The sequence below is a fragment of the Plecotus auritus genome, assembly GCF_963455305.1.
Source record: "Plecotus auritus genome assembly, chromosome: 3".
Classification (NCBI taxonomy): Eukaryota; Metazoa; Chordata; class Mammalia; order Chiroptera; family Vespertilionidae; genus Plecotus; species Plecotus auritus.
The window spans coordinates 108,473,446-108,495,636 of NC_137772.1; the positions used below are offsets into that span (position 1 = coordinate 108,473,446).

General features: G+C 42.8%; 1 protein-coding gene across 2 annotated transcripts in view; it reads right to left on the reverse strand.

Moving 5' to 3' along the window:
* FREM2 (FRAS1 related extracellular matrix 2) overlaps positions 1-22,191 on the reverse strand; it is a 449,278-nt gene that overhangs the window by 97,275 nt on the left and 329,812 nt on the right. For both annotated transcript variants that reach the window (XM_080659410.1, XM_080659409.1), the window contains 5 exons: positions 21,953-22,102; positions 19,641-19,850; positions 11,960-12,157; positions 11,020-11,184; positions 10,040-10,222 (listed from right to left, as the gene is read on the reverse strand). In XM_080659410.1, the coding sequence (XP_080515536.1) occupies positions 10,040-10,222; positions 11,020-11,184; positions 11,960-12,157; positions 19,641-19,850; positions 21,953-22,102 (906 nt within the window). The remainder of the gene's footprint in view (positions 1-10,039; positions 10,223-11,019; positions 11,185-11,959; positions 12,158-19,640; positions 19,851-21,952; positions 22,103-22,191) is intronic.

Below are 22,191 nucleotides of genomic sequence, written 5' to 3' on the forward strand. Positions count from 1 at the left end.
TCCCACACCCCAGCACAGTAAACAATTATTCCTGCGCGCAGCCCTGCAAGCAAGCCTCCCTCACTTTCCGACCCAATGGAAGACAGTCCAGCTTCTCCCCAGAGGAGTTTGGGTCTCCTGCGTCTCCCCAGAAACTGGAGTTCCGAGTAATCGGGAGCTTGTCTCCCTTCGGGTTGAAAAAAGCAGCACTCCCAGTCGCCCATCGCAAGCTCAATTCTCGCGCCTTCGTACCTCAGCTTTTCAGCCCTTGTGCAGGTCTCAATGCTCTTTTCTCTTTCCTTCTAGTTGTAGAATTTCCACTCAGCCAGCTTTCCCATGGTTCTGGGTGATAGACGTTTTGTCTTTTAGGTGTAGTTTTGAAATTGTTGTGTGAGGCAGCAGTTTAGGTGTTTACCTATGCCGCCATCTTGGATCCTTCCGATTTTTTAGTTCTTTTGAACTTCTCTGTCTGCAATAGTCAGGTGACTATTATAGCACAGACTTTTTTTTTTCCTCAGCAGCGAATAGATTTTCCATCACTTCATTCCCACCCTAACCCCAAAACACTTCCCTTGTTTCACTCATTCTATAGCTTGTCTTAGCCCTATAAGCATTCAAGTTTTGTAATCCTCTGAATTGCACAAACTCAATTTCTAAGAAGTTAAAAACTTAAGTGTTTATTTTAAACTAGAGGCCTGGTGCACGAATTTATGCACTCAGGGTGTGTGTGTGGGGGGTCCCTTAGCCTGGCCTGCACCCTCTCACAGTCTGGGAGCCCTCGGGGGATGTCCGACTAATGGCTTAGGCCCATTCCCTGTGGGGAGTGGGCCTGAGCCGTCAGTCAGACATCCTTAGTGCTGCCATGGAGGTGGGAGAGGCTCCTGCCACCGCTGCTGCGTTCGCCAGCTGTGAGCCCAGCCTCTGGCTGAGCGGCACTCCCCTTATAGGAGTGCACTGACCACCAGGAGACAGCTCCTGCATTGAGCATCTGCCCCCTGGTGGTCAGTGCACTCCTATAAGGTCAGTGCACTCAATAAATGAATAGATAAAGATGTGATACATTTATACAATGGAATGTGACACATCTATAAAAAGAATGTAATCTTGCCATTTGTGACAACATGGGAGGATTAGAAAATATTACTTAAGTTTTTATTATAAACATTATAAACAGCGAGCTGACATTTATGTTATAAAAAAGACACAGGCTGGCCCCAGCTGGGTGGCTCAGTTGGTTGGAGCATCATCCCATGCATGAAAAAGATTGTGGGCTCGATTCCTGGTTAAGGCACATACCTATGTTGTGGGTTCAATATCTGGTCAGGGCATGTACAGAAGGCAACCTGATCGATGTTTCTCTCTCACATTGATGTTTTGCTCTCTCTCTCTCTCCTTATCTCTGTAAATTAATAAACACATTCTCAGGTGAGGATTTTAAAAAATGACACAGGCTGTTTCAATGTTATTTAAGAGTTTTCTGACTGTCAATTTATTGCATATATATATATATATATATATATATATTTTTTTTTTTTTTTTTGAAAGAGAGGAAGGGAGAGGGAGAGAGAGAGAGAGAGAAGCATGGATTGGTTGCCTCCCATACACACCCTGGCCGGGACCGAACCTGCAATCTGGTATATACCCTGACCGGGAATCAAACCCGTAACCTTTCTGTGTACAGGATGATGCTCTAACTAACTGGGCCAAACTGGTCAAGGCTGCATAGCTATAATTTTGTTTCTGTTTTAGCAAAGAATATTTGTTTTATTTCTAAGAAAAACATTTACTTCTCAAGGTCGTATTGTGCATATTTAGAAGGTGTTTCCTTCATATAAAACCTGTTTATTAAGTGGCTTACTTTAGCCTGACTGGAGTGTTTCAGTTGTTGACTGCTGTTCTGTGCACCACAAGGCTGTCAGTTAAATTCCTGTATGGAAACTATCGATGTTTCTCTCTCACATAGATGTCTTTTCTCTCTCTCTCTCTCTCTCTCTCTCTCTCTCTCTCTCTCTATATATATATATATATATATATATATATATATATATATATATCTTTCTCTCTCTCTTCCTCTTGCTAATCATGTTCTTGGGGACGATAAAAAATAAATAATAGACTTATTTTAGATCTTATAATTTAGTGATATGTGGTATTTTTCTCTCATTTTTGGTGGTATCTGATTTATTTCAAATATATTATCATCTATATATATAAAAGCCAAGCAACCAGAATGCCGGAATGACCAGAATAACCAGTTGCTATGTTGCCCACTGCAGGTGGCCAACTGGCCCAATTGAGGGGGCAGCCCCTCCCCGCAGCTGGCCCCTAGCCAGATCAGGGGTGGGGCCAGATGCCAACCCTCCCCCCAACTGGCTCTTCCCCTGCCCCCAATCAGGGTGGGCGGGCTGATCAGAGGCTGGGCCAGCCAGGGAGAGGGGCTGCAGGAGGTTGGCCAGCCAGTCCCACCCCCAATCCGGCCGGGGCTGACTCGGGGGGAGGGCTGCCCACCGATCAGGCTGGTTGGCTGCCTGCAGTGGGCATCATAGCAACCAGTCATTCCAGTTGCTTGGCTTTTATATATATAGACTAGAGGCCTGTTGCACAAAATTCGTGCACCAGGGGTGGGTGGGGGGTCCCTCAGCCTGGCTTGTGCCCTCTCGGGTCCGAGACCCCTCAGGGGATGTCTGTGTGCCAGCTTAGGCCCACTCTTTGTGGGGAGCAGGCCTACGCTGGCAGGCAGACATCCCTCTCACAGTCCAGGACCCCTCAGTACTTACCGCCTGCCTGCTTGCTGCTCCCTACGGCTCAGCTCGCTGCTCCTTAGTGCTGCTGCAGAGGCTCCCACCACTGCCGCTGTGCTCTCCAGCCGTGAGGCCGGCTTCTGGCTGAGCGGCACTCCTCCTGTGGTAGCCCACTGACCACCAGGGGACGGCTCCTATATTGAGCGTCTGCCCCCTGGTGGTCAGTTCAGAGCGACCAGTCATTCCACCATTCAGTCGATTTGCATATTAGGGTTTTATTATATAAGATAGGATATTGAATGTGCATTATAAATGAAAAATAAAATTTTAAAAAGAATCAAATAAAATTTTAGATCTGAACAATTTTTAATATATATATAAATTTAATTCTCACCTGAGGATGTTTTTTAAATTGCTTTTTAGAGAGAGAAACATCCATGTGCTAGAGAAATACTGGTAGGCTGCCTCTGTACCTGCTGACCCACTGGAATCTAGCCTAAACCTAAGTATGTGCCCTAACCTAGAATCCAACAAGAAATCCTTTGGTGTACAGGTTGAGACTTCAACCAATTGAGCCACCTGGCCAGGGCAGATCTGAAAAAAAAATTTTCAAATGTACCTCCAAGTCCTGGTCAGTGTGGATCAGTAGTTAGAGTGTCCTCCATGCACCAAAGGGTCATGGGTTCGATTCCAGGAGAGGGCACGTACACAGGTTGCGGGTTCCATCCCTGTCAGATTGCTTGGGCAACTGATCATGTTTCTCTTTCTCTTTCCCTCTACCTTCCTCTCTCTCTAGAATCAATGAAAAGAACATATCCTTAGAGGAGGACTTAAAAAGAAATGCTGGTTTGGTTCAGTGGATAGTGCTTCTGCAGGCGGACTGAAGGGTACCGTGTTAGATTCCGATCAAGGGCATGTAACTGGGTTGCAGGCTCAATCTGGGGCCCTGGTTGGGGATTCAGCAAGAGGCAACCAACTGATGTATCTCACATTAGTTTCTGTCTTTCTCCCTCCCTTCCACGCTCTAAAAAAAATCAGTGGAAAAATGTCCTCAGGTGAGGATTAACCAAAACAAACAAACACCCATCCCCAGTGTGATTATTGAAGGAGCATATGAAGTATTTGTTGAATGAAGGGGAAGGGGTGGGACTTCACTTTCTAACTGTTTTTGCAACTCTGCAAGCCAGAAGGTTTAGTTTTTATTTTAATTTTTATTGATAGATTATTTTAGAGAGGGGAAGGGAGCAAGAGAAACACCAGTGTGTTGTTCCACTTATTATGCTCTCTTTGGTTGCTTCTTGTCTGTGCCCTGACCAGGGATCCAACCCACAACCTTGCTGTATCAGGAGGAGGTTCTAACCCACTGCGCTGCGGGCTACCTGTCAGGGCCCCTCAACAAAACCCCTCTGCGTGCCCTGGCCCCTGCTGTGGGCCGGAGCTCCTCTGCCACAGCAAAGGTTTGGGTTCTATTTTGTCAGGGCACCTACTTAGGTTTCGGGTTTGATCCCTGGTCGGGGCTGACTGCTGCTCAGGAAGTGACCGAGGACCGTTGAGGTCCATGTGCTCTAATCATTCAGCAGGGAGGTGGGGTTCCATTGCCGACATGGCTGACTCCGATCCCCACTACCCCCGGTCCTCCATTGAGGACGACTTCAACTATGGCAGCTGCGTGGCCTCCACCAGTGTACACATCTTCATGGGTAGGTCGCCCTCTCTGCGGCTCGCCAGGCCTGGCTACTTCACAGTCTCCCTGGAGGCGGATTTCTGGGTTCTCAGGGAGAGCGCCCTCCACTCCGGACTTCTAGGGAGAGTGGGGTTCCAGAGGGAAAGCACTTCACTCCGCCTCCCCTCAGGGCTCCTGGGCTGGAGCGCCTGTCCTACGCAAGGGTTGGAGGGGAGAACCGCCCCAGGGAGGCCTCCTAGCTGGATGCTGAGAAAACGAAACTGGAGCCCTTCCTCCTTGAACCCTGTCGTCTTTGGTGTAGAAATGGATAGATGAAAGTCTCAGTAGCCTTACTGGGGCATTTTTAAATGAAAAGATGCCAGAGGTTATTTTTTTTTTTTGGTGAAAATAAGTTTATTGTGTAATCAATATTGTGTAATCATTGTGGTTTATTGTGTAATCATTGTGGTTTATTGTGTAATTATTGTGATTACACAATAACCTGCATTGAGTTATCTGCTGGGATGTTTGTGCTTTAGGGCATGTGAATGAATTTTATTTTATTTGACTCAGCCTCACATCCCCCAGCCTCGTGAGCATGCAGCCCCGCTGACTGGCACCTGCTAGGTACCAACAGCCTTCTGCTTACCGGTCATTACTGTGACGGTGTCCTGACCAATTTGCATATTACCCTATTGTAAGTATAGATTATTGTATCCTTTTCCACATGAACTGTAAATCTACTTGTTGGAGTACTTACTGCTGAACCCTGCTCCCTGCTCACTGTGGAGCTTGTGGGAGCAAGTTCCTCCTTGATCCTGCTCGACTACACCAACTGTGGGGTCTTAGTTCCCCTACCAGGAACAGGACTTTCATGGATGCCAGGTATTAGATGGAGAAGACAGGAGAAGTCATAAGCATAGAAGAGAGACCTTATTGCAGACAAAGTAGCCATTGCTACCACCTAGCCATTAGAGAAAACAGTTCTTCAAAGTAGCATTACAAAGTAGCAACATAAAGCAGTCCTTGCTAATACAGAAGCAAACACAGGAGCCATACCAAGCAGCTGCGCACCTGCTGGTCAACAACACATCTTTATACCAACTTAGACAAAAGAGGCTTCTTGCCAAATAGTGACATCAGTATTTGGGTTATAGAAAAGTACACCAGTGCAGTGCATACAGTATAATCTCTGTATCCTTGCTTTTGCACCTGTGTAAGGCAATTTGGCCTTGCACATGTGGCATAGTCTGGACAGGGCCCCCACACTCAAATTAGCCTTGAACATCCAGCATACTTTGATTAGGGTTCCCACACTACTTGTCCCAAACTATATGCATAAAAAGTACAAACTCCTCTGCAGAAAATGCTATTTTTTTCTATTCTACCATTACCTTTATATCTGATTTGATAATAACTATCAGTCTTTTTCTAAATTGTGTATGCAAGTTAGGAGATAAAGATGAATGCCTGAGAGAACTAAGATGGCCCCATAGGTAAATGCCTGTATTTGCTGCCTCTCACAACCACATCAAAATTACAACTAAAATACAGAACAACCATCATTTGGAACTGCCTGAAAGCTGGCTGAATGGAAGTCCTACAACTAGAGAAGTAAAGAAGAAAGCACATTGAGACTGATATGAGGGGCAGAGGTACGGAATGGTCCAACACCCACGTGTGATTTTTTTTTTTAAATCGGGAGAGAGATCATCTCTGTGGAGGCTGCCCATGAGGAGCAAGGAGTCCCAGACCACACCAGACCCCCAGCTCAGGGACCCTTAGCTGGGAAGATAAGTCCCCATAACTATGGGCCATAAAAACCAGCAGGGATTGGGGCTGAGAGACATGGAGGCTGCTGGAGACCCAAGTGTTCTTTTTAAAAGGCTGGTACATGAACTTACATGGTCCCGCTTCATCTGAGCTCCAGCGCTGGGCACAGGGCAGCTGCTCTGGGGGACCCAGACACATACTGGGAGGAACTGGATTGTCTGGCATTGGGTCAGGAACTTGGGGGCAGCTTTCTCCCAGTCAAGGGTGCTCACAGGGGTAACTGTTCCTATGTGGGGACCTCCCCTGTGGCAGGGCTGACTGGCGGCCATATCTGTTGGCTCCATCCTGATGATTCCCTGAGATTCTACCCCATCCAGTTTGCAGCCCCACCAAACCTGTTTGCAGCAGCTTACCCATATGTCCTTGTTCAAGCTTCAGATTTTGCTAAAATCTCTCAAACAAGCTGAAGGTGGTAACAGCATGCCCCAAACCTATTAATAAAAAGCCCAAGACCCAGCACTAGCACTAGCCTGCTTTACTTCACAGCTAGACCTTGCCTGGGCACCTCAAAGCCCAACACAAATAGCTCCTGCAGGATGTCCCCAGACTTTGCACCTCCCTGGAGGCCCTAGAGCCATTGCACCCACTGGAAAGCTTCAGACCACAGCAGATTACAACTCTTCACATCCACAAGTGACACACTCAAGAGGCTGACTCAGTGAGCAACAAAGCCCCACTGAAGCAAGTCCTGCTCCTTAAGGGTATTTTCTGCACAGCAGCTTTCCCACTGTAGTCACAGAAGGTTCTCATAGCCAATTGGCCTGGAGGTCAATTCCTCCCAGAGGTGCCAATAGCAATGAAGGCTCAACTATAAGACTGTGCATACAGCCTATACTGGGGGTCACCTAGAGTGCCCAGCTCAGGCGACATACTACAGGACACATACTACACAAGGCCACTCTGCCAATTCTAGGGGACATAACAGCTCTAATACATAGAAACAAACACAGGGAAGCAGCCAAAATGCAGAGACAAAGAAACATGCCACACATGAAAGAAATGGAACCAAGCAAACTACTAGATATAGAGTTCAAATCCATGGTTTTAAGGTTACTCAAGGGTCTTCATGAGAGCCTCTAGGGACTTAATGAGACTTTCAAGGATCTTAGTGAGAATGTCAAAGACACGGAAAAGAATTCATCAGAAATTAAGCATACACTAACTAAAATGAAGAATAATTTACAGGGATTCAACAGTAGAGAATTCCAAGAATCAAATCAATGATTTGGAATATGAGGAAGCAAAAAACATCCAATCAAAAAAGCAAAAAGAATCCAAAAATATGAAGATAGTTTAAGGAGCAACTTCAAGTGTACTAACATTCATATTTTGGGGGTGCCAGAAGGAAGATAGAGAACAAGATATTGAATACCTATTTGAAGAAATAATGACAGAAAACTTCTACCTGGTGAAAGAAATAGACTTACAGGTCCAGGAAGCACTGATAGTCCCAAACAAGAGGAAACAAAAAAGGCCCACACCAAAACACATCATAATCAAAATGCCAAGTGTTAATGACAAACAGAGAATCTTAAAAGCAGCAAGAGAAAAGTAGTTAGTTACCTACAAGGGAGCACCCACACGATTGTCAGCTGATTTCTCAACAGAAACTTTGCAGGCCAGAAGGGAGTGGCAAGAAATATTCAAAGTGATAAATAGCAAGAACCTACAACCAAGATTGCTCTACCCAGCAAAGCTATCATAGAATTGAAGGTCTGATAAAGAGCTTCACAGACAAGAAAAAACTAAAGGAGTTCATTACCATGAAACCAGTATTACATGACATGTTGAAGGGTATTCTTTAAAAGAGGAAGAAGAAGAAGAAGAAGAAGAAGAAGAAGAAGAAGAAGAAGAAGAAGAAGAAGAAGAAGAAGAAGAAATATGAACAATAAAATGGAAATAAATACATATCTATCAACAATTAAATCTAAAAATCAAAATAAATCAACAAAAAATCTAATGAACAAAATAAACTGATGAATAAAATAGAATCAGAGGCATGGAAACATGGAACAGACTAATCAATTTCAGAGGGAAGGGGGTTTGGGAGTGGGAAGAGATTAACCAAAGATCTTACCTATAGACACAGAGAGGTGGGTGGTGAAGGCCTGGGGTGGAGTGAGAACTGGGTGGAGGGGAGCATTAGAGGGAAAAAGGAGGATATCTGTAATACTATCAACAATAAAGATTTTTTAAAAAGATGAATGCCTAAAGCTCTATGATCATTAGGAACTAGTGATTGTTTGTAGTGAGAGATAGGAAACTAGAAACAAAATGGATAAGAAGAATTCCAAATAATTCATAGACTAAATTTGGGACATCAATTTATATTTATTTTGTCAGCAAACAAATCTGAGAGACAAAGAGGGAGAGGCAAAAGTATGTACTGAATGATTTGTCTTAATTTATACTAATAAAAGAGTAATATGCTAATTAGACCAGGAGACCTTTCAGACGTCCTTCTGGACAAACGGCCATCAGCCCCTTGCCCAGGCCAGCCACACTCCCCAGTGGGGACCCCACCCCTGAAGGGGGTGTAGCCAGCTTGAAAATGGCCCTCAGCCACTCAACCAGGCTGGCCACGCCCCCCAGCAGGGACCCCCCCACTGCACCCCAATGGGGGTGTGGCCAGCCTGCAAACGGCCCTCAGCCCTCACCCAGGTTGGCCACACCCCCCAGCGAGGACCCCCACCCAATGGGAGCATGCGCAGCCTGAAAATGGCCCCAGGCCCCTCACTAGGCTGGCCCCACCCCTCAAGGGAACCTTCACCCTGATCCAGGACCCCCTTCAGGGCAGAGCTGGCCCCCACCTGTGCACCAGGTCTCTATCTATACCAATAAAAGGGTAATATGCTAATTAGACTGGGAGACCTTCTGGTTGTCCTTCCAGACAAAGCCATGATGGCGGGGCCGAGGCAGAGGCGGTTAGGGGAAATCAGGCCAAAAGGGGAGGGAAGTTGGGGGCAAGCAGGCCGGTGGGGGCGGGGTGCAGTTGGGGGCGAGCAGGCCGGCAGTGGAGGGCAGTTGGGGGCGATCAGGCCGGCAGGGGGTCAGTTGGGGGTGAGCAGGTCGGAGGGGAGGGCAGTCTGGCAGGGGGGGCAGTTGGGGGCAAGCAGGCCAGCAGGCAGAGTGGTTAGGGGCGATCAGGCAGGTAGGTAGGTGAGCGGTTAGGAGCCAGCAGTCCTAGATTGTGAGAGGGATGTTCGAGGGGTCCCAGATTGGAGAGGATGCAGCCGGGCTGAGGGACAACCTCCCCTGCACATGCACAAATTTCATGCACCGGGCCACTAGTTATTTATAAAAGTAAATGGTGAAATGATCCATAAATTTGAGGTAATAGAGAGGTAGATGAAAAGCACCCATAATGGGTCTTTGAGGCCCATAGACTTTATGGTCTCATGTAGTTGATATTTTATCACTCTTTTTTTTGACCTTCATAAACACAAAATTTTCTAGCTTAAAGTTTTAGATTGTGGGTGTTCTATAAATTAAAATATACTACTATCTCTGCTATTATGCATTTTCAATGCAATAGAATACTTCAGAAGAATTATTATTTAATATCTGATTACCATAGTGAAGGTGAAAGTAGACTCAAAACAGAAAGTCGTCTAGCATGTCTACTCAAAATTTTCCTAAGTCCTAACACATATACTCTCTAAATCAAAAGAGGAAATGCTGGAAATAAATTCTATTGTTTTTGTTTTTCTGAAGATTAATTTACAGGCATATGTATATTTTTATTTCATTTGGATATTTTCTTACTTTTCTGATGGTCACTTGAGTACGACCCCCATGGACACAGAGCTGGGAGCACCCTTACCTTCTGACACAGGGTGGTAGTCTTCTCCAGAAGTGGCCGAGCCGTCCTTGGTGTGCACTCTCACAATGGAAACCTTTGAAGTGTCTCCTTGGCGAATCACTGGAATCTTTATAACCACTGATTGTCCTGGTTCTTTAGGTTCATTTATGCTAAATTTGGTTTCTCCAAATTTAATAATAGTCTCTAAAATTGTGGGAAACAGGAATAATTTAAATTGTAAAAGGAATTTTTCTCCATTTCTAATGTTTCTTTCCCTGTGGGAAGAGCTTAATTACTATTATACTCCTGGCTTCTTTCTGTTTCCTCACCCAATATTATTATTGAGTGTGTTAGGAACAACTGAGCACACATAACATAGTCCAGCCCCTTCCTTAGGAATTAACCAGTCCCCAAAGAGCATATGCTCTAGGCCAGTGGTCGACAAACTCATTAGTCAACAGAGCTAAATATCAACAGTACAATGACTGAAATTTCTTTTGAGAGCCAAATTTTTTAAACTTAAACTTCTTCTAACGCCACTTCTTCAAAATAGACTCGCCTAGGCCGTGGTACTTTGTGGAAGAGCCACACTCAAGGGGCCAAAGAGCCGCATGTGGCTCGTGAGCCGCAGTTTGCCGACCATGGCAGTCTAGGCAGTCTCTATGTGCCAAAAATTTATGGGAGCAGGCCACTGAGAGTGGGAGGAGAGGGAGGAAATTGTTAGCCCAGGACTACCTGCACCCAAAGGTATGTCAGGGAAAGAGGAGAGGTATGCATGTTAGGGATTTAGTATTTAGATATAAGTCATATTCTTCAACACCAACTTTCAGTTTTAATGGTTTATTTTATTCCTTATTTTACTCTCTTTCTCTTTTTAAATTTCTCATTTGTTTTAAAAGCCTAGTAAAAAATTGTGGGTTGTTTTCTAATCTACCTGAAACTTTAACATAAATGGATTTCAGTTCCCAATTGAAAGTTGAGCATAATAAATGACTTCTTACTATCAGCATCATCTCGGATTCTTATCAGAGTTTCATTTTGTTCACCAACTGCAGCCCCAAAGGGAGAGTTGCTTTGTGGAGTGCCAAGAACTAGGCGGAGCTCCTCTATTTCCTCATAGAGTCTGTCATCCATCAGCTCAAGGATACAAGGCTTCTCAGCCTCACCTAGAAATATAATGACAGCAGGTCAATCACATACTATAGGCCAAAAAATATACATCTGCAACTAGAATATAAACACCACAAGGGCAAGCATATTGCCTTTTCCTTGCTTTATCAACAGTGCAAATAATAGTGTCTGGCATGTAATAAGTCTTCAATAAATATTTGTTGAATGAACGACTAATTGTTCACTCACTGCAATGACAAGCCACTACTTGAACAGGGGATTTAACATCTTTAAGTCTTTAAGTCCTGTCACTCATCTTAGAAAACAAAGAAAAAGAGCAAATGCCAATTTTTGTTTATAAATTGCTAGCATTATAATCAAGAAGCAAATTTAGCAGCCTAGTTCAGGTTGATCATTGTTAATTTGACCACAGTACCAGTTTCTAGAACAATTACTAGATCAAACTGATCAGATATTTTAAGGATCTGGATACATATTAAAAATCTGACAGCAATTTCTTTTAATTTCTGTCATTTGAACATTAAGTATCTCCGAGCACTGTGAAATCTACATATATGTTCCTATCACTGAATAAGTTTTGAATAAAGAATATAATAAATCACTGAAAATTAATCAATAAATTGATACAGAAACCAAAAATGACATTCACTCAACCTGTTACAATCTACTTCACTATATTATCATTTAGTGTACATGATATTATGTCATAAGCTTGTTGAAATCAAAAACTTATATGTTCCTGATATATATATTACTCATAAAAATTTGGTCTACTAAAATTCCAAATAAACATTTCAAGCTTAAACTTACCTGGCAGGAATGCAACGATGGAAATATCAGTGTTTGGGCGTTCTTCAAAGTCCATCATCACTTGTGCAGATCCCTGTCGTGTGTAGCATCTTACTGAGGACCTGTACTGGAGATCTCCACTCCTGTGGATTATTGCAACTATCTGCCTGTCATTTTCATTGACAGTATATACTCGTTCTTTGAATTGCATCTTAGGTACTGCAGAAACAAATAAACATATGGATGAAACTGGAAAAAAATTTTTCTTAATGAAGTGACATTTCAGAAAACATGGTTTAGTGGAAAGGAAGGTGAAACAGTTGTGAGAGGAGGTGCCCAGTCTCCAGTCAGTCACTTGTCATTGTTCTGGCCTTGAGAAAATGACTAAACTTTAAACATTTTGTATTCTTTATCTTTGCAATTTGCTTTGCCAACTGGTGGAGTAGGGAGATATAATGAAATGCTAAAAAGTGAATAAACTAGATCCCCGTATGTGTTATTTACTCATGAGCTTATCAGAATTTCTTGATATGAATACTACTAAATATTGTGCACCTTATTACAAACATAGTTTACTCATATCATGTTGGAAAAGTTGACAATCCTATCTAATAAAGAGGTAATATGCAAATTGACCATCACTCCAACACACAAGATGGTCACCCCCATGTGGTCAAAGATGGCCACCCCCATGTGGACACAAGATGGCCACCGCAAGATGGCCAGCAGGGGAGGGCAGTTGTGGGAGATCAGGCCAGCAGAGGAGGGCAGTTGGGAGGGACCAGGCCTGAAAGGGAGGGCAGTTGGGGGTGATCAGGCTTGCAGGGGAGGACAGTTGCAGGGGGGGGGGGACCCAGCCCTGCAGGGGAGAGCAGTTGGGGGGGACTAGTCCTGCAGGGGCAGGCAGTTGGGGGTGACCAGGCCAGCAGCAGAGAGTGGTTAGCGGCATTTGGGCTGGCAGGGGAGGGCAGTTAGGGGCAATCAAGCTGGCAAGGGAGGGAAGTTAGGGGTGACCGTGCCAGCAGAGGAGGGCAGTTGGGGGCAACCAGGCCTGCAGGGGAGGGCAGTTGGGGGTGACCAGGCCAGCAGGGGAGGGCAGTTAGGGGCAACCAGGCTGGCAAGGGAGGGAAGTTAGGGGTGACCAGGCCAGCAGGAGAGAGCAGTTGGGGTCAACCAGGCCTGCAGGGGAGTGTCATTAGGGGCAATCAGGCTGGCAGGGGAGCAGTTAGGCATTGATCAGACTGGCAGGAGCGTGGTTAGGGGGTGATCAAGCTGGCAGGCAGAAGCGGTTGGGGGCAATCAGGCAGGCAGGCAGTCAGGCGAGCGGTTGGGAGCCAGCAGTCCTGGATTGTGAGAGGGATGTCCAACTGCCCGTTTAGGCCCGATCCCACTGGGATCCCAGCTTGGATAGGGTGCAGGCTGGCCTGAGGGACACATACGCCTACCCGTGCATGAATTTTGTGCAGCGGGCCTCTAGTGAGTATAATATTATACATATATGAAATATTTAGATGACAGTTATGCTACATCAATTAAATATAGGTCTCACTGACAATAGGTTAGGCTGTTCAAAGAAACATCAAGATAATTATGGTAGAAGATTATTCAGAATTCCCTTGCGATGATGTGTTAAAGAGCCATGCCATGTGTTCAATAAATACTTGTCTCAGAACAATGTATTTGGCACATCATTAGGAAAATTTCAGCACTGTATGAAGATGACAGAAAGTATCTTATGTTGAGAAATAGAAAAAAGACCATTGACATTCAAGGGTCTGTGCAACCCTATGTGTTTCTACTCATCTGTGATGAGACAATTCTTTTTTAATTTAAACATTTTTTTTCAATTATAGATGACATTTAATATTGTTGACTATATTCCCTGTGCTGTACTCTACATCCTTTGACTACTTTGTAACTGCAAATTTGTACTTATTAAACACTTCACTTTATCACCCAACCCCAACTGCCCTCCATCCTGGCAACTGCCAGTTTGTTCTCTGTATCTATGATTTTATCTTCATTTTGTTTAGTTTTTGTTCTGGATTCCAAATGCAAGTGAAATCTTATGGTATTTGTCTTTCTCTGTCTGACTTATTACATTTAGCATAATACCCTCTAGACCAGCCGTGGGCAAACTACGGCCCACGGGCCAGATCTGGCCCGTTCGGCTGTTCTATCCGGCCTGCGGAGCTGAAAGAGCAGAGGGTTCTCTTGCTCTCCCCTCCGCTCCTTCACCAGCAGCAGTGTTAACATGGCAACATCGGGAAACACGGCCGCAGCTCCTTCTTCTGAGTGGGCGGATATAAATTCAGTAGAAGGAACAACCTCTCAGTCTTCCAGAGGCTCCTTGTAATGCCCGTGGACACGTCCCCCGACATCACCCTGGGAATGTGTAGACACATTATCGTGGTGATGTAGGGAGACGCCCTTGGAGAGCACAGTATCAGAGCATTAGCTAAAAAGGAGACCAACAACACTGTTCCCACTGAAGTTGATATTTTAAAGACCAAAAACCTTTCAACCCAGTCTACATTGCCATCTACATCTATGTCCCGGGCATAATTTGGAAGTTGCACTAAAGAAAATATTTAATTTACTGTTTACACATTTTGTTCTTTTCTATTTGTTTTAGTTTTAAATTATTTTATTATATTTAAGTTTAATTTGAAAGGCTTTTGTACCTTTCCTTTGTTAGGCAATTTTATTTTGCCTTTGCCATCTTCAATATAAGGTATGTTATTGTGCTATGATTCCTCCATTTTTTGAAGTTTCAAATTATAATAATTAGTTTTTACATTCTTCTTGTTAAAATGTTTGAAATGAATAAAACTATTGAAATAAAAAAAAAAGACCGTACCCTTTTATGTAATGATGTTTACTTTGAATTTATATTAGTTCACACAAACACTCCATCCATGCTTTTGTTCTGGCCCTCTGGCCCAGTTTAAGAACCCATTGTGGCCCTCGAGTCAAAAAGTTTGCCCACCCCTGCTCTAGACTCATTTGTGTTGTAACAAATGGCAAGATTTCATTCTTTGTTTTATGGTCAAGTAATATCCTATCTAATAAAAGAGTAATATGCAAATTGACCACACCTCTGCTACACCCACAAGCCACGCCCACCAGCCAATCAGGAGCAAGTATGCAAATTAACCCAACCAAGATGGCTGTGGCCATGGATCGAGCAGAAGGCTTGGGTTTCCCCAGTAATGGAGGAAGCCAAGCTTTCCGCACACCCTGGCTGGCCTAGGCCTCCACTCTAGGCTACAAAGTTTCAATCATAGAAGATAAATGAATCCCAACAAAAATGGCTGCATCCACGGAGCGAACAGGAGGCTTGGTTCCATTCAAGACTACAAAGTTTCAATTATAGAAGATAAATAAATCCCAGATACCAGGGCCTCCACTTGGGTCACCAGGAGGCATGGCCGGGCTGCAAACCACCACAGGACCCTTGCCCAGGCCGCTCCACCCCCCAAGGGAACCCCCACCCTGATCCAGGACACCCTTCAGGGCAACCAGCTGGCCCCCACCCCCACCCGTGCACTAGGCCTCTATTCTATCTAATAAAAGAGTAATATGCAAATTGACCATCACTCCAACACACAAGATGGCTGCCCCCATGTGGTCTAAGATGGCTGCCCCCATGTGGACACAAGATGGCCAACACAAGATGGCCAGCAGGGGAGGGCAATTGGGAGGGACCAGGCCTGCAAGGGAGGGCAGTTGGGGGCGATCAAGCCTGCAGGGGAGGGCAGTTAGGGGTGACCAGGCCGGCAGCGGAGAGCAGTTGCAGGGGACCAGACCTGCAGGGGAGGGCAGTTAGGGGCAAACAGGCTGGCAGGGGAGTAGTTAGGCATCAATCAGGCTGGCAGGGGAGTGGTTAGGGGGTGATCAGGCTGGCAGGCAGAAGCGGTTAGGGGCAATCAGGAAGGCAGGCAGGCAAGCAGTTGGGAGCCAGCAGTCCTGGATTGTGAGAGGGATGTCCGACTGCTTGTTTAGTCCCGATCCTACCAGGATCAGGCCTAAACGGGCAGTCAGACATCCCTTGAGGGGTCCCAGATTGGAGAGGGTGAAGGCTGGGCTGAGGGACACACACCCCTGTGTACAAATTTTGTGCACCGGGCCTCTAGTTTTATTGTATATATGTACAACTTTTTTTTTTTATCCAATTGTCTATCAATGAACACATAGATGGCTTTCATATCATGGCTAGTGTACATAATGCTGTAATGAACATAAGAATGCATATATATTTTCAAATTAGTGTTTTAAATTCCTATACTCAGATGTTTGCTAAGTCATAAGATAGTTCTATTTTTATTTCACTGAAGAACCTCCATACTGTTTTTCATAGTGGCTACACCAATTTGCAATCCCATCAATAGTGCATGAGTATTTTCTTTTTTCTACATCCTTAAACATGTTATTAATTGATTTATTGATGATGGCTATTCTGACAGGTGTGACATATCTCATTTTTTTATTTAATTTGCACTTCTCTGATAATTAGTCACATTGTTCATCTTTTCATATCTATGGGGCATCTGTATGTATTCTTTGGATAAATGTTTATTCAAGTACCCTGCCCAATTTTCCAATTGGATTTTTTGTTTTTTGGTGTAAAGTTGTATGTATTCTTTATGTATTTTGAACATTAACCCCTTATAGGTGTATCATTGGCGAATATATTCTCCCATTCAATAGGTTGTTTTTGTTTTTTAGATGGTTTTCTCCATTTTAGTTTGATATACTCCCTTTTGTTTCTTTTATCTTTTTATTCTCTTGCCCCAGGAAGCATATTCAAAAAATATTACTAAGAACGATGTCAAAGAGTTTACTACCAATATTTTCTTCTAGCAGTTTTATGGTTCCAAGTCTTACATTTAAGTCTGGAATCATTTTTGAGTTTCTTTTTGTATATGTGTAAGAAGATGGTCTAGTTTCATTTCTTTTCATGCATTTATCTAATTTTTACAACACCATTTATTGGATAGACTTTTTACCCCACTGTATGTACTTGCTTCCTTTGTCATGTATGAATTAAACATATAGGTGTGAGTTTATTTCTGGACTCTCTATACTATTCCATTAATTTTTGTGTCTGTTTTTATGCCAGTACCATGCTGTTTTGATTACTATAGTACAGTTTGACACCAGGCAGTGTAATACCACCAACTTTGTTCTTCTTTCTCAAGATTGCTGTGGCTCTTTGGAATTTTTTGTGGTTCCATATAAATTTTTGGATTATTTGCTCTAGTTCTATGGAAATACTCCATTTGTATTTTAATAGAAATTGCATTGAATCTATAGATTGCTTTGAGTATTATGGACATTTTTAATAATGTAAATTCTTCCTATTCAGAAGCACAGTATATGCCTCCATTAATTTATGTTTTCAACTTCTTTCTTCAGTGTCTCATAATTTTGCAAGTACAGGTTTTTACCTCCTTTGTCATAATTATTCCTAGGTACTTTTTTGATGCAATTCTAAATGGGAATGTTTTCTTAGTTTCTCTTTCTGATGTTTCCCTATTGGGGTATAAAAATGCAACCAATTTCTGAATATTTATTTTATATCCTCCTATTTTACTGAATTCATTGATCAGTTCTAGTAGTTTTGGGATGAAATCTTTAGGGTTTTCTATATATAGTGTCTGAAAATAGTGAGAGTTTATTTCTTCTTTTCCATTTGAAGCCTATTATTTCTTCTTGTCTGATTGCTGTGGGTAGGACTTCCAGAACTATGTTGAATAAGAAGGGAGAGAGTGTATATCCCTGTCTTATTCCTCATCTTAAGGGAAATTATTTTAGTTTTTTTCCTGTTGTGTATATTAGTTGTGGGTTTGGCATGTGGCCCTTATTATGTTGAGGTATGGTCCCTCTGTTCCCACTTTGGGTGTATCATTTATGTAGCTAATTGGGTGGTGCTCTGATATGATCTGAAGCCAACCACCAGGCATGTTGGTTGTGGTCCTCTTTGGAAAAGCTTGGTTTAGGCCAGATCAGTAATATCACATTTTTTTGGGATGTGAGAGGAAGACTAAATTTTTGTGTGTGACAGTATAATTCTACCCTAATAATTGGTAGAAGAAAGGGCATTAGTATTTGTTGAACTCTGTTCCCCTCAAATTCATCGTTTTAAGTCCTAATCTCTGGAACCTGAGAATGTGACTTTATATGGAGATAGGGTCTTTACAGAGGTGAGCAAGTAAAACTGAAGTATTTAGGGTAAACCCTATTCAGTATAACTTGTGTCCTTATGAAAAGGAAAAATTAAAAAAAAAATCCTCACTAGAGGACATGCTTAGAGAAAGGAAGAATGGGGTGGGGGAGAGAGAGAGAGAGAAACATTGATGATAGAGAAAAACACTGATTGTACAAGCCACTCTGGCTGGGCCCTAACAAAGGAAAATTTTGACACAGAGACATACATAGAAGGTGATATGAAGACACATAAGAAGAAAATGGTCATCTACAAGCCAAGGAGGGAGACCTGGAACAGAGATTTCCCTTACAGTCCTCTGAAGAAATCAATCCTGTCAACACCTTGATCTTGGATTTCTAACCACAAGAATTGTGACACAAGATACTTATGAGTCTACTAGGCCTGGTAGGATTGGGTCTAAACGGGCAGTCGGACATCCCTCTCACAATCCAGGACTGCTGGCTCCCAACTGCTCGCCTGCTTGCCTTCCTGATTGCCCCTAACTGCTTCTGCCTGCCAGCCTGATCACCCCACAACCACTCCCCTGCCAGCCTGATTGATGCCTAACTGCTCCCCTGCCAGCCTGTTTGCCCCTAACTTCCCTCCCCTGCAGGCCTGGTCACCCCTAACTGACCTCCCTGCAGGCTTGATCACCCCCAACTGCCCTCCCTTGCAGGCCTGGTCCCTCCCAACTTCCCTCCCCTGCTGGCCTGATCACCCCCAACTGCCCTCCCTTGCAGGCCTGGTCCCTCCCAATTGCCCTCCCCTGCTGGCCATCTTGTGGTGGCCATCTTGTGTCCACATGGGGGCAGCCATCTTGTGTGTTGGAGTGATGTTCAATTTGCATATTACTCTTTTGTTAGATAGGATAGAGGCCTGGTGCACAGGTGGCAGCCAGCTGGTTTGCCCTGGAGGGTGTCTCGGATCAGGGTGGGGGTTCCCTTGGGGCATGGGGCGGCCTGGGTGAGGGGCTTGTGGTGGTTTGCATGCCAGCCACACCCCCCGGTGACCCAAGCAGAGGCCCTGGTATCTTGGATTTATTTATCTCCTATAATTGAAACTTTGTAGCCTTGAGCAGAGCCAAGCCTCCTGCTCGCTCCGTGGCTGCAGCCATTTTTGTTGGGATTTATTTATCATCTATAATTGAAACTTTGTAGCCTTGAGCAGAGGCCTGGGCTGGCCAGGGTGTGCAAGAAACTTGGCTTCCTCCATCGCCGGGGAAACCCAAGCCTCCTGCTTGCTCCGTGGCCGCAGCCATCTTGGTTGTGTTAATTTGCATACTCGCTCCTGATTGGCTGGTGGGCATGGCTTGTGGTTGTAGCAGAGGTACAGTCAATTTGCATATTACTCTTTTATTAGATAGGATAGTACTTTGTTATGGCAGCTCTCGCAAACTAATACAGTTATATAAACCTTAGATTATTCTCTAATTTAATATTTGTGTAAAGTCTTGCTTATCATTTTACTTATTATAAATTAATAAACACTCACAATCTGAGACAGAGTCGTTTATGGACACTGTGGCTTTGCTGGGCTTGCCAATGGCAGCATTCATAGGCATACGAAGCACCAGTTCAAGTTTCTCAATTCCCTCCAGCACTGGTTGTCCAAGATCATCCAGAATGATGACACAAACAGTCTGCATGTTGACTCCAGGTGCAAAATCTAAATTACGACTAATTCCCACATAGTCTGTTCCAGCTATGATAGTAACAAAAGAATTATTCAGTTGGGGACTGACTAAATTTAAACAAAATTACGATAAGCAAAGCATGTAGTATATTTACAATTGTTTTAAAATGTAGACTAGCATAACATTACAGAAAATTACATTTAATGAAATATAAAAGATTAGTATCTACCTTGGTTGAGATGGTAAATCAAATACCAGAATCTGAACTTTTTTATATATATGTCTAATGTGTTATTTTAACTTTAGTTATTTTTGCTTCATGTCTTATAGTTTCTCAATTTTTATTTTGGAATTCTAAAATGGAGCCAATAAAAATGAGGCCTAAAATCAGTATATCAATCAAGCATAATCATTATTAATTATTATTAATTATATACGAAATAAATATAATCATTTAAATATTGTTAACATTACTTAAGTATCTATATTTGTTTTTGTGAGCTACTAGAGAACATCTTATTTAGGTGTGTGGTTGCCTGCTGGTCAAAGCAACACATTTCAGATATAAACTTCGGAGAGTGTCCCACACTCTCCACCCACATTCACCCCAGTTAAGTAGAGCAACCCATTATTCTCAAGATATATTTGGTCCATGATTTTGGTTTATTATATTTCAGACCATTGGGTACATATCTAGTGTGGACATCTCCATTTATGTTTAACTTAGTTAAAAATAAAACTTTTTTGTTTTTTAAAAAATTCTTTATTGTTTAAAGTTTTACATAAGTCTCCTTTTTCCCACATTGACCTCTCCCCAGCCACCCTCACCCCCCATCTGTGTCCATTGGTTATGCTCATATGCATGCATACATGTCCTTTGGTTAATCTCTTACTCCTTTACCCCCCGCCTTCCCTCATAGGTTGGACAGTCTGTTCGATGCTTCTATGACTCCAGTTCTATTTTTGTTCATTAGTTTATGTTGTTCATTATATTCCACAAATGAGTGAGGTCATGTGGTATTTATCTTTCTCTGACTGGCTTATTTTGCTTAGCATAATGCTATCCAGTTCCATCCATGCTGTTGCAAATGGTAAGAATTCCTTCTTTTTTACAACAGCATAGTATTCCATTGTGTATATGTACCACAGTTTTCTAAAATAAAACTTTCTTTTAATGTCTATAAAGACTAAGAGTGGGGGTCGATATTAAATGTCATTGCTTTTCTGTTTTCATAACTTCTCTCACTTTGTATCTACTTTACCTCTGAAAATGCAATCATATTTGAATGTATAAGTCTATAATTCATTTTAAAAATATTTGTATCTGAATCCATCTCTATTTTTTTTCTGTTTCTTTACCTTTAATATCATCTCTATCTTTTCTTTTATTTGAATTTTCTCTTACAAAATAACTAATTGGGCTAAACAAATTTTTATTGGACAATGACTATATGAAAAGCACTATGCTGGTTCTACTACATCAAAACAGTTAAAACTTAAGGGTGACGTTTGTAATTGTATGGCCCCTGCTTGCTTTGTGTGATGAATGTGTAATTTATGTATGATGTACATGTGCACATGTATGTGTGTGTATGTGAGTAAAAGAGAGAGTTCATATTGTTGGTAATTTAGAAGGGAAAAAAAAGGAAATTTCTAATCCCATGCTTGCCATAAACTCTATGACCAACTCTTTGGAGATGTAGATTCCAGGATAAATGTACCAGCAAGGGCAGCTCAAATAATAAAGTGGGGAGAGCCTTTTGAATCTGAAGTATATATGGGGACATTTGTTTAAACTGAGGCAGAAGCCAATTGGAGATGCATGCCTGTATGATACTTACCTGTCATTAGATGTTTGTGAAGGTGGTCAGCATAATTATTCTTGTCCATATGAAGTCATACTACTCAACAATGTTAGATTTGCCAAGTGTAGAGAACAAATTCATGCAAATATAGGCATAAGACTCTGATCCATGGGTCTTAAGTGCATTTTCTCACAGTAGTAAATCAAGGTTTGATTTACCTACCATATAGTAATAATTTCAGAAAAAAATCCATTTAGATGACATTAATAGTACTTAAATAGGAGTAAAGTATATTAGCTTTAAAGTCTTTTGTGTCATGGTAAGTTGAAAATTGTAGAACATAGTTATTATAGAAAACTGCTCACCATTGGCAGATGGAGGGTTTGTTTTCTGAGATCTCAAGGTGACACTAGAAGACCTGGACAGGTCAGTGCCTGTTCTCCATACCTGCACTTCCACATAGCCAGCACTTTCATCCACAGAGTATTCAACATCACCAAAGTAGAAAATGGGTTCTGTTAAGTTCAAAACAAAAACCACTTCTGTTATTTTTATTTTTCTACACCAAACTCTACTGATGTAATTCCAAAGAAGAGTTAACTTC